Here is a 17,521-nt window from a genome sequence, read left to right as displayed (position 1 = left end):
ACCCCACCCCACCCCCCGTTTTGCCCCATTTGGACCTTGTTGAATGTTGCCCTATTGTGGCTGGTTGCGAAGGGGCCCCCATAACAGTTCAAGCTTCAGGGCCCCAAAAATGAAGGTCCGTCACTGTGCACTGTACATATAAAAAGATATAGGCATACTTTTTAATTCAGAGGGGATAATCCAACCCTAGAAGTATAAGGATATTAGAAGCTGCTGAGGAGTCATGTGACCACATAAAGGGGACGGGAGTTCCAATGCATTTTTCTTATTACAGTAGAAGTATTTATTATTAATAAGCTTTTGTTTGGAGTAAAACAAGTTAGTTGTATTAGGTGATTTTCATAACTTAGATTGAAATACCATCACTAACAGTTTTATAATGGAAAACTTTCAGAGTGAGGCATGAGGCTTCACTGAGCACCAGAGACCCAGAGTAAGACTGAAATAGATGTGTGATCCTGCACATGTCACACAACAGGTTCATCACACTGTTCATTTCTACCTCCTCTGTGCTAATACTGTAATACGATGGGTGTGGGTGTTATTACAGCACATTCAGGTGCATCCTCCTCACCCTGGGGTCTTCTGCTCATTACGTTCTGCAAAAATAAGTATAATCTACTATATAAAAGCCTAGTGGCATGTGTCTGTGTGTGGAAAAAAAACCCAAGCTGCAGCGCCACCTGCTGGGCGAAGTTATACACTGACCTACTAAATTCTTAGTGTGTGTGTGGGGGAAAAAACTCAGAAAGGGCTGAAATTTGGTATACTAAGATGTTTTTAATTTGTTAATTTAATTTATTAATTGTTAAAAGTGTTTATAAAGATTTTTAAAAAATATATATATATTTATTGAAGGAGAAGTGACAGTTGGGAGTGGTTGGTGGTTGCCGGAGGTGACAGTGGGGAGTGGTTGGTGGTTGCCGGGGGTGACAGTGGGGAGTGGTTGGTGGTTGCTGGGGGTGACAGAGCGAGAGGAGTGTGATACTCAGGACCACTGAGAGAGATCCCTGTGTCTGGATAGATGTGGCGATAAAGATGAAGGATGAGGTGATGGAGAAAAATGATGAGGTGGTGACATGTGGACAAAACCACGTTAAAAAATGGCGCTTACGTCGGGAAGTAACGCTCTTCCCCTGAGGAGGCCTGGGCTAGGACCAAATGCATGACAAGAACCTTTTTAACACCTTAAGTAGCTTGATTTGACTAGAATGCATGAGTATCATGCACGGGTTATCTACACGGCCTATCTATCTATATACCTACCTATCAATCTAGATATAGATAGATATATATATATATATATATATATATATATATATATATATATATATATATATATATATATATATATATATATAGTGGTAACACTACTGATCACATACATGTGGGATATTCCACCTCTATTGTGAAATGTGATATAAGAAGTCACCTATGTATATAAATTTAGGTAGTACATGTCCCTTGTATGATTGTGTGATGTGAGAATTCCGAGTATTGTATTCTTGGTACAATGTAATCTTTGTGTTGTATTTACCAGTGCCGGTCTCTGAGGTGACCCTGACCACTAACACATCAGATTCGCTGGTCTGGCCGGGAAAGGATTCCGTGTCTCTGCGCTGTTCAGCTCGTGGTACAGATGTCAGCTTCTCCTGGAGACTACAGGGGGCGCCACTGCCTCTGAACCCCCGATACAATGTCACCAACAATAGCTCCATCCTCATTATCAGCCCAGTCTCTGCTACTGATAATGGATCCTTCACCTGCACAGCTAAAAACGTAATAAATAACATTACCAGCAATGAAGTTACGCTCAACCTGGCCTGTGAGTAAAACAATGACTAGAATTCTACTACGTAGTTAAACATTTATTTTGAACTAATAGTTTCTGTCAACTTTATGTAGTTGCTGTATCACAATTGTGTCTATGCACATATTACCCTTTGCATTTACATGTCATAATCCCCCCTTCATGCTCCATGAGCTGACCATAAGGTTTTGCTGGCTGGTGGCGAAGATTTAAAATTAATCCTTATCCATTTCATATTCCTGTTGAACAAGCACGCTTGTAAGCTTTTTAAATATGTTTTAGTTAATAACTATGCTTCGTCTATTGGCTGCTCTTCTATTCTCTCCTGTATAAAGAAGGCAGTTGTATCCTGTTATTTATACTGTTTGCCTAATTAATCTCCTAATTACTTTCCACCTTTCTTCTGTCTTTGGATTTACAGCACCCGTCTCCGATGTGAGGCTGAGCAGTAACACGTCAGCATTGCTCATTGAAGGAGAAGACTCAGTGTCTCTGCATTGCTCAGCTCAAGGTTCAGCTGTCAGCTTCTCCTGGATACTGAATGGAGAACCATTACCCCAGAGCCCTCATTATCACATCACAGGGGATAACTCTCCTCCAAACTCCAATCTCACCATCAGCCCTGTCTCCAGGAATGACAATGGACCTTTCATCTGCAGAGGCTCTAACTTGGCAAATAATGAATCTAGTAATACACTGAGCTTAGACCTGGCTTGTGAGTAATATGTTGCATTTCAATCCTTATTGTATTAGATATTAATGGTAATTTAGAATAAGTTTTTATTGCAGTATTAATACATTGTTAGGACTTTGAGCCCTAATACCAGAGCCCCCGATAATGTAGAGTGATAGTGTTAAGTGTTGGAGAAACGTAGGAGAACAAAAGAAGAAGGGATTTATTTAAGTAAAGTGTATTTTCTAAGTGTCCATTGTCCTATTGAAGATGCTCTTTTTAATGGAAAGGATAAAGTTAGATTTTCAGCTAGTTTAGTAAGTGATTGCATGCAAGTAAACTTGAGGTTGAAGGTCAAGATAGAGTAAAAAATATACAGTAACGTGTAGGGTAAAGACTAAGATGTTAACAAAAAAAACGAGAAAATTTCTTCAGAGTAAAAGTATAGTAGATATTGAATGACAAAATAATTAAACGTGAAAGAAGAATATTGTATTGCGATTGGCTTTCAAGCTCAGTTTGGAATGGGATTAGCAATTTGGAGAGGGTATTGCGATTGGGAAGAGTATTGATTCTTATCCAGAAGCTATTGATGTACGTTTAGAGGGTAATTGGACACATTATCTAAATTTGGATGAAAATAATGAAAAGGAGCTAGTGGACAGAGATGAAAACAGCATGACTTCTAAAAGGATCCAACAGAACCAAACATAGGTTGACAAATGTAGTTACTATGCTAGATATTTGGGGAAAACAGAATATGGGACAACATTTGGTCCATTCATTTAGATTGCTCTATACATAAAATCCTACAAAGAAATTAAATGGATCACAATGCATTGATGCTGTTGACGTCCCAGCTCTATTTAGAGACTGTAAATTTAGCAAAATGTGTAATTTTCTAAATACATTGATGAAGTTGTGGAATGTAAGGATTGTACCACTGAAACTTTGCTCATATCTAATGATACAGTAGTTTAATCTTGTAATTATTTTATTTGCACTACATGTGACCATTTCAATGAATTTATTACTATTTTTACTAAGCATTTTGAACAGCTGTCTAATGATCTTTGAATACACATTGGTGTCATATATTAAATGTTCTCAAACAGATTATTAAGAGTTCAATACACACTATACCTTGAAGTTTGATACCTAGGGTTTATCATTTTCAGTGGTTGCAGTGCCAGTTTACAGTGGTATGTCATACCGTCACTTCGCCTGCTGCCTTCATTGTAAAACTATAAAATTCCAATCACTTACATTTTAAATACCGTCAATTCTAAATTTCCACTTCGACCTCTGATCTCCGCTATAACTAGTGAGGGCCAAACGCACTCGACAGAGCAGGAGTTACCCTGCCCCTAAATCTGCCTGCACTAATCAAGGGCAGTATGGAGTGACCAGTCCTCTATGTGAACAATTGTATATACTTTTTAATCACACCCTCATTTACTACCCCACCCCACAACCCTCCGCTTCTTGTGCTACTCGCTAGTGTCAGTTTCGATGCACCTCAAGAGCAGAGGAAGGGTGGACTTTCTGAACTGGTCAGCTCAAGATGGTGAGCCTCTCATCATTGCCTATGGTAACAATGTCAAAGGGAGAAGAGGAGCAGGGTTATATTTATTTTGACATAGGCAATTGAACAATTTTTTAAGTATCTACTGGTCCATTTTAAATGTTAATCCTCTGCATGCAATGATTGCAGAAAACATTCAACCCACTCAGTTGTTTTTTCTAGGGGGGACCTGGGTTATGGCTTCACGCTCTTGTTCCATTAGTGAAATGCTTGCTTGAATTGAAACCAAGAAAGGGACATGGCCAATCTCAGCCTTTCCACTTGTTCCCATGGTAAACATCTTGGTTACATGGGTATTGTGTTTTGAGTCATTTTCTTGCTGCAGGATGAAGCATCGGCCAATAAGTGTGAAGGCATTTCCCTGTAGGTAGGTCCAGAGGTTTCTGTAGACTTGTGAAGTCATCTTGCTGCTATCAGTAACAGTTGGTGAACCAGTCCCAGACACATCAATGTTATGACCATGTCATGATGCTAGATGAACCAGTGTGCTTGAGATAGTATAATAATAAATGTCAAAAGTCACCATGTGAAGTTTTCAGCCAAGACTTGGATTGAGGTCAGGAACCATCACTGAGAAAACTTGACAAGACAGGAGGCATTACATCATAGATAATGGGCCTGATTCATTAAGGAATGTAAATCAAAAAACAAAAATGAGTAACTTTGGACCTTGGAAAACCATGTTGCATTTAAGAGGGAGGTAAATTTAAAATGTGATGACAAATTTATAATTGGTGTAGAGCATGTCCAAGATCAACTTTTAGGGCTAGATTTAATAACCTGCGGGTTTCAAAAAGTGGGGATGTTGCCTATAGCAACCAATCACATTCTAGCTTTCATTTATTTAGTACCTTCTACAAAATGACAGCTAGAATCTGATTGGTTGCTATAGGCAACATCCCCACTTTTTCAAACCCGCAGCTTAGTAAATCTAGCCCTTAATGTCAGTCTAATATTAAAGCTATCAAGTATGTGTGCCCTAAATGAAAAACAGCCACTATTTTCCTTATGTGTAAAATAATAAACTCATTTGCAACTCTTGCATTGTAACATGGTTTTGCCAAGGTTCAAAGTTACTCGTTTTCTTGCTTTCCTTTCCTTAATGAATCAGGCCCAATAACTTTCAGTCTTTATTCTATGGGAGGTTATCAGCATCTGTAAGGGTAGTATTACACTGGTGATATTTAAGTTACAATTGTTTGCAGCTAAAAATCGCTGCTTAATATCTCTATTTCAAATATTGAATGTATTTCTGGTCATTTTTAGGGCTGACATGCAGAGAAAAAAAATGTAGCTACAAATCACTGCTTATAAACAGTGGATCAGCGATTTTCAATAGAGATTTTTAGTGATTGAATTGCGGTGGAAAAAGTGCTAGTGTGATAATACCATAAAGGCAGCAGAAATGCTTTAGTGCCTGTATTAGAGTACTTTCTGCATTTGTCGCTGTGAGCTGTTTTAGTTTGTATCATATACATTGAGCACCAGTGAGCCGTGACGTAGCTCAGCTGCTTAATACTGCAGTAGGCTCTTACTGATGATTCTCATTCCTCTCATCTCATAGGGCGCCCAACAGGAAACATTAGTTGTACTACAGAAGTTTATAAACAGCTTCTACAGCTAAACTGCTCCTGGCCGGGAGGACAACCTGCAGCCAATGTGACCATGATATATAATAACGTAACAGAGATAAATTATAACCAAGTGATCAGGAATCTGACTTCAAATAATAACGTCCAAGGATCAATCCTGACCTGCAACGGTGATCAGCTGGGAAAAACATCAAGCTGTACATTGACATTTGGTGAGATATACTATTAATATTGATATCATAAAAATATATGTGTAGCAAATGAAGCTGTTATTGCTCCTTTTATTTCGCTAGTCAACAGCCAAAGTCTGCGATATTGCAAAAGCCCAATTTTTGAAAAACGCTATCCACTAAAAGAATTCAATATAAATGATACCGTCATCTGTAATCTTCTCATTGGCCTTCCCCTCTCCCACCTCACCCCCCTCAGATCTATACTCAACATGGCTGAGAGACTCCTCTTTCTTTCCAGCCGCTCCTCTTCTGCCTCGCCCTTCACTGGCTCCCTTCCCCTACAGAATCTTTTTCAAACTCCTTACACTCACCTACAAGGCCCTCTCCCACTCCACTGCCCCTTATATTTCTAATCTCCTCTCCATTCACACCCCATCCCATTCCCTGTGGTCGGCCAATGACCGTCGCCTCTCCTCCACTCTGATCACCTCATCCCACTCCACAATCCAAGATTTCTCCCGGGCTGCAAATCTTCATTGGAACGACCTCCCTCGCTCCATCCGATTGTCCCCTAATTTGGGCTCCTTCAAACGGGCACTCAAAACTGATCTTTTCCTCAAATCCTACCAGCCATCCACCTAACCTTCTATCCATATTTGATAACCTTACCCTCCTTTTTCACCTTTCTTGCACTTGATCCCCTCATCTAACTCCCTTGTTCCTCCTGTCTGTTTAGCCTCCCTGTAGGATGTAAGCTCTTATGAGCAGTACCCTCTTCCCTCTAGTTTCTCTAACTATTCTTCTGTTCCTACGTCACTATGCAAGTTATGTTTGGAGTGTTTGATGTCCTGGTAGTACAGTATTTTCGATACTGTATCTACCATGTTTGGTCTTATGTCTGTCTCTGTACGGCGCTGTAGAAACATTGTGGTGCCCTATAAAGAAAGGCTAATAATAGCATAGACATAGCATAGAGATGTGACTTTATAGTGTTAAATACTAAAAAGTTACATTACCCTATTTGTACACATAATAATGTAATGATGTGTCATATGCACAACAGAAATAGTCTAGACAGTTTTATTAATATAGAAGCCACATTAACCATATAAAGTATAATTCACCACAAACGTTTACGGTTTTCCTTAAAAAAAACAAATAGGCATTGTCCAAATTGAATTGTCCAAATGGAAATTTAAATTAAGTAATGCGAATAGACGTACAATCTAAAACCTATTTACGGATGTATGTGTATCTATGTTTGTTGCACATGTACATTACTAAAATATGTATCATACGCAATAAAAAACAGATGAGCATCCAACTCGAAATGAAACCCTTTTGCTTAGTTATATTAAGTCATAAAAGGTCAAATATAATACTCTTTGTAGTTTCAGATAAAAGCCAATGCGAGGCTGGTGATTGTAGTACATTAACAATTTAGAAAAAAATGTGTATAACAGAACACTCAGATTTATAACTAGGTCAGGTTGAATAGAACAATCCCTTTAAGCACAGTGCATGGAAATTGCCCAAAAGTCACATTGCTTTGTATAGGTGCAAATCAGGTAGTAGAGAATAACATCAAAGAAAATCAACCAATCACATAATGCAACACAGAGCAACCAATCTGATGCTTGCTTTTATCAAAGACATGCAAGTGATGCATAATTAAAGATAATATATGATTGGTTGCTTTGCATTACACATCTTGCAGCTACAGATACAACTGTTGAGTATCTGGAAGTGATATAAGGTAACGCAGTATATATCTTCTGATTTTATTCCATCAGAGTCTCCGCAGTCCCCGGGACATGACAATGGTAAAATCACTGAGGTGACAGAAGGAAATGCCGCAGTTATGACAGTGAATCTGAGACCTGGACACCAGGACAGAGCCACCACCTTCTCATCTCAGGTCCTCCCTGCTACATTCTCCTGGGCTCGTCTCAGTCCAAACCCCAGCCCTATACAAGACGGAGGTAAATTCAAAGTGAACTCTACTGAATATACATCCAATCTAGAGATCTCTGATGTGACTAAAGATGAAAATGGAAAATATGAATGCAGAGCTGAAAATGTTATTGGAAGCACCACCTTCACCTTTACTCTCAATGTGGAAGCAAAACGTAAGTCATCTTCATTTTTGAGATACAATAACACACAGGTTAAATGATGAAATGTTTCCAAATAAAGAAATATGGCTGTAAATAAGGCCAAGAGTACAATATAATGATCCCTGCACAGGCTAAATAGCAAAACTTCCAATAATTAGACATCATGTATATCACAGAGTAACTAGTTGTTCATGGTAAGAAAAGATGGAGTAACCAGGCCTTTAGAGCTAACAATATTTTATATTTGTTAAGTTATTTTATATGGGAATTAAAGTGGCATGGATAATACTGGTTCCTTTAAACTCTCTGCTCACCTTGCTGTTTTGTCTAATAAAAAAATAATACTGTAACTACAGAATAATAATTCCCTGTTCTTTCAAATGTTTTCAGTACTTAAAATTTTACAATCAAAGACAGGCACAGATCTGCAGCTTTACTGGTTTATTATCAGAACGAAAAATCCACAATGGACAATATAAATCAGATGGGGCCTACGCCCAGGTCGTTGCCTCCAGCATGAATTACCAGGACATCAGGTGTACATGTAGGACATGTAGGTCTACATGCCTACTACTACATCTTCCCACCTTAGGCCCCATATGCCCAACCATCTGACTTTCGCCTCACCTCTGGCAAATTCCAACTGCCTCCCATGGTCTGACCACTGCCCGATGTGCTGCCCAGAATACGTACAGATGTCCCACAATTCACACCAGTCACTGGATCTGAAATAAAATAAACAGAAACATAACAACACATTCACTTTTTTTCCAACTACCATTACCACAGCAGCCCATGACACTGCCATCTTACTACTGTTCTTCAATCCATTTAGCACATTTCCACCTCCATCACCACCATAGTCCCACCATTTGGACCATTCCTGGATCATTTTGTTCCCTTTTTTTATCACACCAGCCTTCTATCGGCCACCAATTCCTCTTTTGGTAAGCCAACGTCTTTTATTTCTTTCATTCCTTAACCCACTTTTTCATTATAACATAACCAGCCCCAACTCCCAAAGGCACTGAATTCATGTACCTATAGTGAGCTGAGCTCTGGCCTCTTTTCCCCAGTCATAATAACCAGAATTGCAAATGCTAAGAAACAATTCCCAAACATTCTAGGTATTATCTTATATCGCCTCCTCCCATCATCCTCCCTTCAGCTATAGACAAAATAACTGCACATATTCATCCCTCAAAATCGTTTAATTTACTTTTTGTTTAAGGTGGGCCACCAACCACCCTTCAGGATACACGAATAACCTTCCTCTGACCAAATCTGACAAACGCCAAGTGTCCCAGGCTCACTCCACATTCTTTACAAAGATGCTTCTGTGGCACAACGTGGAGCGGTGTGTGTGGTGGGATGTTCTGAAGGTGGCGCTTACCCTTCTTTGCTCTTTTGTGTCTTGTATGTTGGATGATGCTTTTCCTTGTGTGTGTTGTGCTTATTGTTGGGTAGGGTACGTCATATCGATTCTGAGTACCCTGACAAGACATACCCCGACAAGTTGACTATGAATGCCTCCTTCGGGGTAGTAAGCATAGATGTGCTGACTACCACAGTGTTGGTAGGGGCTTGTGTGTTTTCTTTGCTGTGTTGTTGCCTGATAGAGGATTGTGGTGGTCTGGATTCTTAACTTCTGAGTCTCTTTTCTGTACCTGTTGTGAAGAGAAGGGAAGGGGAGGAGAACAATACAGTGGGGAGATTTGTAGAGGCTCACCTGTATGTGGTAGCGTATTGTTGATTCTCTAGGTTTTCTTTCTTTGTTGTACTGTGGATGTTTCTGTACTTGGAGGTTGCTTGTGATTGTAGTCTTGTGATTGGTCTACAATGGTTATAGCCCACGCAGTTTATGGCTCTCAATGTACATAGCTTTGTATGTGCTTTTTGTTTTTATTTATTCTGTCTTTTCTCCAAAACCCAAAAGAACCTTTAACTATGCCACATGTCCCCACTCTTCCCAATACCTATCCCCAATGAGACCATTTGGGACCATACCTGCATTGCCATTGGGGATGGTTGTAGCATTTCTAACAGATCACCCACACTCTCGCTGAACACACTTAACCACTGCATGACCGCACCTTCATCCCACCTTGTACTCATCATACCAACTCCCTCTCTGCAATCAGACTTATGTATACTCTGTCTTCCTCCAATGTGTGTCAGATAAATGGGTGCACCTGGGAGCTGTGCAGACCTGCCAGTCTCACCTGTTGCACTTACTGATACATCCATGCCTGATTCCTGGCTTTATTCAACTATCCACCACCACCATGTAGTACATGTAGATGTATTGTCACTGGCAAACAGCTGTCTCAGAAAATTCCTTCCCTGCCCCCTAAAATTTTTCCCTGTTCCATCGTCTTCTTTATTCAAAATCAAGTCTTCTACTTAACTTAATCAGGACACAGAGAGATCTAGTTGTCCATGTAAGTTCAGAGTAGAAGTGTGTTAACCAGTGGAGTAATGTAAGGATCTGTCATGGGTCCTGTTTTGTTTAAAATCTTCTGAGTGGTCTACTGCAGAAACTAGGCCTTTTTGCAGGTAACAAAGATTTGTAATGGGGCCGATACCCCCAGATGGGTTAAATAAAAGTGCACAGTGATTTAGAGAACACAAAGGAATGAACTAAAGTATGGAATCTTAAATTTAATACATCAAAATATAAAATACAGTATATGGCACAAAAGTGTGAAAGCAGAACACAAAATGAACATTGGCATAATGTCAACAACCACAGAAGAAAACGGACCTTGAAGTCATAGTTTTGCATGATATGAAGGTAAACAAGCATTGAAGACAAACAGTAGAAGAAGGCAGCAGAATACTGTGCTGTAAGGTTACAATATTAGTAGCAGTAGGAAAGAGGTGATATTATAGGTCACTGTAAAAACTATGTACAGTTCTGGAGACTCTAGGGCAGATGCTGAGTTTGCAGTATATCCGTTAAAAACATAAGCTCTAAAAAGCTTCACCAGCTGCGTCCTTATGCTGAGGCGTTGGCATCTCAAGATCCAAATATGCACCAGTATGTGACAGGTTTATTTCAAGTGTACTTACACCCAGATGCATCTACACACCCACCAGGTCATAAGCACAAGAAACAATTGTTAACATTGGTTTTGACAGAGAAAAATTCATATGCATAATTAGGTTTGATTTAAATTAAATTAAAAACCTCTGAAAAAAAGCAGATATTATATTTCTTCTCGCGTAAGAATTAAAAAAGCAAAATAAATAAATTAGAATAATATGCCTATATAATATAAATACAATTGAATACAACTTCATGTCTTACTGTTCTGCTGTTTATTTCACAGCCGTTTCTAAAAGTGGACTGAGTGGTGGTGAGATCGCTGGTATCGTGATAGGAGCGCTCGCTGGGGTCGTCATAATTGGAATCATTGTGTTCTTCATAGTGAAGAGATGTATGTATTTGTGGCTTTGTTTGTAATATTCTCTTATATCTTCATGTTCACAAAAATACACCTATGTCGAACATTTGAGACTTGAGATAGATTATCAACCCTGTCTCTCTCTCTCTCTCTCTATATATATCTATATCCAGTGGCAGGCTGGCCCGGGGTGCAGGCGGGGCAGGGGGGCATCGGTCAGGCCGCTATTAGGGCCGGGGGGTTGGCCTGCCGGCCACAAAATACTATGCTTTCCCCCGCGGCCGCATCTGATGACATCAGATGCGGCCGTGTCAGCGCACAGGCGTCCGCATCACATGACAGGGGATGCGGCCGCGTCATCAATGACGCGGCCGCATCTCTTTTCATGGGATGCGGCCGCCTGTGTGCCCCCCGGCCACGCCTCTCCCAGCCCGCGCCTGTCTATATCTCTCTCTCTCTCTATATAGATATATATATATCTATATATAGATGTATATATATATATATATATATCTATATATCTATATATCTATATATCTATATATATCTATATATATCTATATATCTCTATATATCTCTATATATCTCTATATATCTCTATATATCTCTATATACATACATACACACACACACACACACACACACACACACACACTTTGTGTCATTCTACCACTTATATGTGCATTAAGTCACACCAAGGTCTTCTTCTGGTTAGTTTTTACTTAAATATAAAAATGAATTAAATTAAATATGAATTTAACCGTGATCATTGCCATGTTTTTCACTGGGTTGAGTCTTACCATCACACAAGGTTTAAAGGCAAGCACTCCGCAAGCAATGGCAGCTATTATAGATTAATAGGGAGACATTAGTTATATAGTTGATAATGTAAGTGAACAATGGGCGCTCTAAAAAACCTATGTAACTAGCTAATAAGTCATTTATAACTATGGCCAGTTGCAGCTCTCTAATACAGGCTCTGGGACCTGGATATCAACGTAACATACATAGAAAAAGAAATTGAGAGCGCAAAAACTGTTAACCAATAGTAATATTGATAGGTAATTTAATATGTATTTACATACACAGAAATATAAAAAATATATAAAATGAATAAAACATTGGTTCGTATCGAATATAACAACAGACTGACATCAATTGCAATCAGCATTCATAGTAAGTCAAAAACACATATGGAGTATTCATAATTGGATTCATAGCAGGTGAAGTGATTAATTAGTTGGTTAATACACATGCAGATATATACCCATAAAAAGGCAAAGCTACAAATGCAGAGTATTGATCAAAATATATTGAGCTTAGTCCCGGAAGGTGTTTGTATATAAACACAAGGATAGAAGAGATAAATCCTCAATTTGCAGAAACTGCGATCCAGCAATTTATTGAAGTATCACAAATATACCACTGATTGTTCGTATAAGCACAGCTTGTGCGCACCTCTTTTATATTATACAGATGTAACCTCTCTGTGAGAGAAGAGGAATAAAAAGTCTTGAGTACTTATCGTGTTTATCAGATTGACGGATCACTCAAAGGTGTATCTCCGACATTAGTTGGATAAAGATGTTTGTCCTTCCAGGTCACAAAAAAGCTCATTCACCCCGGTGTAAAATAATCGCTCTGCTGTATCAATCACCGGCTAGAAGCCAATAGATGTCTGACGCGTCGAAAAACCGAGAAACGCGTCAGGTATATAGTTGGTTGCTTACTTATTTCCTACACTATCTCTGAGTCACTACTATTTACATTGAGTTTTAGGTTACCCTGATCTTTCTCATTAAGTGGAAGTTATTACCGTTTGTCCAGCACACTTTCTTTGATATATGTTAATAATGTGAACCAAACAGAACTTTTAGGTTTTTTTAAAATGTTATTTTTTTTTTTTAATTCTGTACTTTTTTTTTCTACAGATGTCACCAAAACTCACCTATATGAAAATTCAGACATCCCACCTCCACATATTTATGAAACAACTATAAAAGGAGTAGAGGTACGATGTCTTCTGCTAATGGTTACATAATGAAAATGGTTAACTGTGAGGGGGCTTAAAATGTGCAGACAGATTCAGAGACAGCTGGCAGAGGAGAGAGATTTGAGCTCTATGCAGAGGATGATACAGGCTCAATTCTGGAGACAATTCAGCAAGACTAAGCCACGGGCCTCTCACCATATTTTTTATAGCAATATTTCTTGAGTGGTTAGTGATCAGATAAGATATATCATAACGGCCGGAGAGACAATAAATACATGCACATTTATATGTTCTGAGTTTATCAAAACAAATCATCATGTATATATAACAGTTTAGTCACGTAGGGCCTGATTCATTAAGGATCTTAACTTGAGAAACTTCTTATTTCAGTCTCCTGGACAAAACCATTTTCCAATGCAAGGGGTGCAAATTAGTATTCTGTTTTGCACATACGTTAAATACTGACTGTTTTTTCATGTAACACACAAATACTTGATAGATTATTTGTACACTGAAATTTAAATTGATATTTGTGTGCTACGTGAAAAAACAGCCAGTATTTAACTTATGTGCGAAACAAAATACTAATTTGCACCCCTTGCATTGGAAAATGGTTTTGTCCAGGAGACTGAAATAAGAAGTTTCTCAAGTTAAGATCCTTAATGAATCAGGCCCGTAGACATTTTAGCACTGCGCAAGCATGAATCACCAAATCCAACATCAGCAAATATTACAAAGAATAAAGAAAGATATACATGTCCTGTGAAACTGGACATAACTGTTAAAAATCATAGTAGCAGTTCTTTCATGTCCTTGAAACTTGTTAATAAAACTAAATCCTATTGCGACTTGCAAAGCTGTAGGCCTGAACCCTGAACAATATTTTTCTGAACAAACCAAGTTAACTCTTTCATCTTCAACTATTAATGGTCCCATAGTTTATCTTAAACTAATATAAAATATTGTGAGGTATGTTCCAATGTATATTGGCTGTGCTACCTTATTTCTTGGGTCTTGTATATGACATACAAGAAGTGATATAGCCCATAGGCCAACCTTCTTGGAGGTAAACACAACAGGTCCCAAAAGTAAGATGTAAATATAAGGTGTGTAACTAGTATAGAGGTGATATGTGCCTGTACTGGGCCATCTCACTACTATTAGTCTCTTTGATTATGTAAGAGATACATATTGTACCTAATTAGCCCTTTTTTATTTATTTCCAAATTGTCTTGTACAGATGGAGAAAACAAAATCTACAAATCAAAATCCACATTATGAGGTAAGTAATATAGTGTGTTTTTATGATAATATAGGTGCAGGGAGCAACCCAACAAATTTATCATCATCATCAATATTTATTTATATAGCGCCAGGAAATTCTGTAGCGCCTTACAATTGGAGCAAACACAGTAATAAAACAATACTGGGTAATACATACAGACAGACGTATGAAGGTCCTGCCTGCAAGCCTGTGCTCAGTTAATCTCATATTATACATGTATATACATAGTTTAATATTTTACAGGAGCTTCTACATTTTTGTATAATTGAACCCACATATGTACACTGTAAGTCTGTGTGTATGTATGTCTCTAATTACTGTTCACATTTTATTCACAGACTTTAATACGAACAGATGGAGCCTTATACAGCAACGTGACCAATGTTTCTACGATGCGATAATGATATATATATTATTTTTATTTTAGTTTTTGAATAATAAAAAAAGGAGAACATTGTTTTTTTAGAGGTTGAAATCTACTCAAAATGAAGTGTGGAATTTGAACAAGGATTTATGAAAAATATCCCATGAGGACAATTTGGAAGGCTTAGGAAACAATGCGTCGACACAGCAATTTAAAGAGAGAAAATCCCATCCGAATTACTGGAATCTTGGTAGAAAGATTGTAAGAATTTGGAGCACCAAGATCCCTTTAAGGACAAAGTGAAAATCACCAACAAGGTCTTCAAAATACCATTTATCACACAAAGTACAGCAACCAATCTCAAAACGTAAATAAGGTTATTAATGAACATTGTCATATATTGCAGAAATGATCCAATCCTCAAACCAATCTTACTCAATAAACCCTAAATTGTTTTTACAAAAGCACAGAGCAAAAAAAATTTGGGAACTGTTGGAGCCAGAGAATTTTTAATAGCTGATACAGATAATATGGATCTAAATCAGTTATATTTAGATCTAACATGGACAAAACAGAATACAACATAAAACAGAACTTCAACTGTGGTTATAACTTTGTGATCTATCTTTTGGAATGTCCATGTGGTCTGCAATACATTGGCAAAACATCAAGGCCCACGAAGACAAGAATAAAAGTAAACATTCTGAATATTCAAAAAGGGCTCCAGACCAATAGTATCTCCTGCCATTATATGTCACAATAATGACAGTCTAGGCCTCAAAGTGATTGGGATTGAAAGAGTGTTTCAAAATCCAAGAGGTGGAGACAGACAGAAAAAGCTCTCACAAAGAGAGACATATTGGATTTACCAGCTTAAAACTTTATCTCCCCTAGGCCTTAATATACACTGCCTTTTTGTATAATACCTTGAATTTCTAGTAATGAGAACCTGTTAGATTAATTATATTGCATCGGTAGTTCTCTTTTTTTATTTGCACATTGACGAGAGACTTTTTATATATATATGCATATTATAATTTATGACCGTTCTCTCCAGAATAGAAACAGACCTCCTCTGCTGGAGACCTCTAATAATCTCAGGACTGGGCAGGATTATCACAATTAAACTGAATATCCTCCCCAAACCCTTATCTCGCTTTCAGGCTCTCCTAGTTAAAGTCCCCTTCTCAGAATTGACAACCCTTCAAAAACATTTCTCTAAATTCATTTGGACTCAGACCTGAGACATAAGGGCAGGAATGGGAAATGAACCTCACCCCTCCCCCCCCCCCTCCTTCCCGATGATGATTCTTAGGATACCCTAAGAGAAAACATTGCATCTAGCTCCATCTCAACCTTGATTAAGGAAAATGCCTACAAAGTGTATTATCGGTGTTACTACATCCCTGACAATCTTGCAAATGTGTTCTCTTCTGCCACTCCACTCTGTTGGAGGGACTGTGTTAAGATGGGCACATGTATTCATATTTGGTGGTCATGCACCAAAATTTCAGTTTTATGAGATAAGCTTTGGGATCTCCAAACCTTATACCAAAATAATAGCTTTTTTGTTAAAGATCCCTGGATCTTCTTCCTTTACCTCCCTCTGCAGGACGCTGACAAGTTCTCTGTTCTATTAGCTTCCCTTGTCTTGGCAGAAGTCATATGCCTTGCTTTGGAAACGTTGCCCCCCTCATGTTTTTGCTCTCAAGTCTTACATTTGGATTCTAGCCCGCATGACAAAGGTTGCTTACTACCTTCAAGGTAAAGAAAATAACTTCACTCAGGTTTGAGCCCCATGGCTCTTCTCCCAAGGTCTTTCAGCACACCCCAACACCCAGATATGAACGTGAGACCTTACCTCTTCCCCATTAGACTTCCTCTTCTTATTTCCCCCCTCCCCCTTCTTCATATTACTTGTCAATTATACCATGTAACCCCTTAAAACATGTGCCTCATATATAGCTTTGGCCACTACAGTGGCTACCTCATCTCTCCTTTTCCCCCTCGCATTACTTCTCCATCTCGCCTTCCCCTGCCCCCACTAAGTATCTGTATTGTGTTCCATGTGTGTCTTGACCTCTTTCTTACATTGTCAAATTTTGGATTCTCTCCTCATACTGATCATAAGTAATTTATTCTCAGTCCAATGATGTTCTAAATAAACTCCTTCTCCGCCTTACAATGCCTATAGTGAGAATCTTTCTTAAGGAGAGTATCACCTACATCTTTATGAACAATTATTTTTGCTTTAATGGATAATACTTTATACCGTAATTTGGAACCACGATGGGCACAAAATTTGCCCCAAGTTTAATTTTGCAAATTTATTTATGGCCTACTTGGATACATCTTATACATGGGATCATAACCTATTTGGGAAAAGCCTTATATCCTGGCATAAGATTATTGACAATTTTCTATTTATTTAGAAAGGAGATAGAATGAAGTTGAAGGATTTTTTCACATGTGTCAATAAAAATTAGTGGAATATTAAATTTATTTTTGACAACATAATTATT

At 38.3% G+C, this 17,521-nt stretch overlaps 1 protein-coding gene across 1 annotated transcript in view; it reads left to right on the top strand.

Annotated features, from left to right (window-relative positions):
- The window catches only part of LOC142107483 (cell adhesion molecule CEACAM5-like), a 28,035-nt gene extending 10,865 nt beyond the window's left edge, over positions 1–17,170 (top strand). The window contains exons 4-11 of the mRNA XM_075190926.1: positions 1,541–1,825; positions 2,232–2,525; positions 5,633–5,872; positions 7,627–7,962; positions 11,283–11,390; positions 13,289–13,368; positions 14,591–14,632; positions 14,974–17,170. Coding sequence (XP_075047027.1) covers positions 1,541–1,825; positions 2,232–2,525; positions 5,633–5,872; positions 7,627–7,962; positions 11,283–11,390; positions 13,289–13,368; positions 14,591–14,632; positions 14,974–15,036 — 1,448 coding nt within the window. The 3' untranslated portion in view covers positions 15,037–17,170. The remainder of the gene's footprint in view (positions 1–1,540; positions 1,826–2,231; positions 2,526–5,632; positions 5,873–7,626; positions 7,963–11,282; positions 11,391–13,288; positions 13,369–14,590; positions 14,633–14,973) is intronic.
- Positions 17,171–17,521: the final 351 nt, after the last annotated feature.

This window comes from Mixophyes fleayi, chromosome 11, assembly GCF_038048845.1.
Source record: "Mixophyes fleayi isolate aMixFle1 chromosome 11, aMixFle1.hap1, whole genome shotgun sequence".
Lineage (NCBI taxonomy): Eukaryota > Metazoa > Chordata > Amphibia > Anura > Limnodynastidae > Mixophyes > Mixophyes fleayi.
This window is presented reverse-complemented; position numbering and strand designations above follow the sequence as displayed.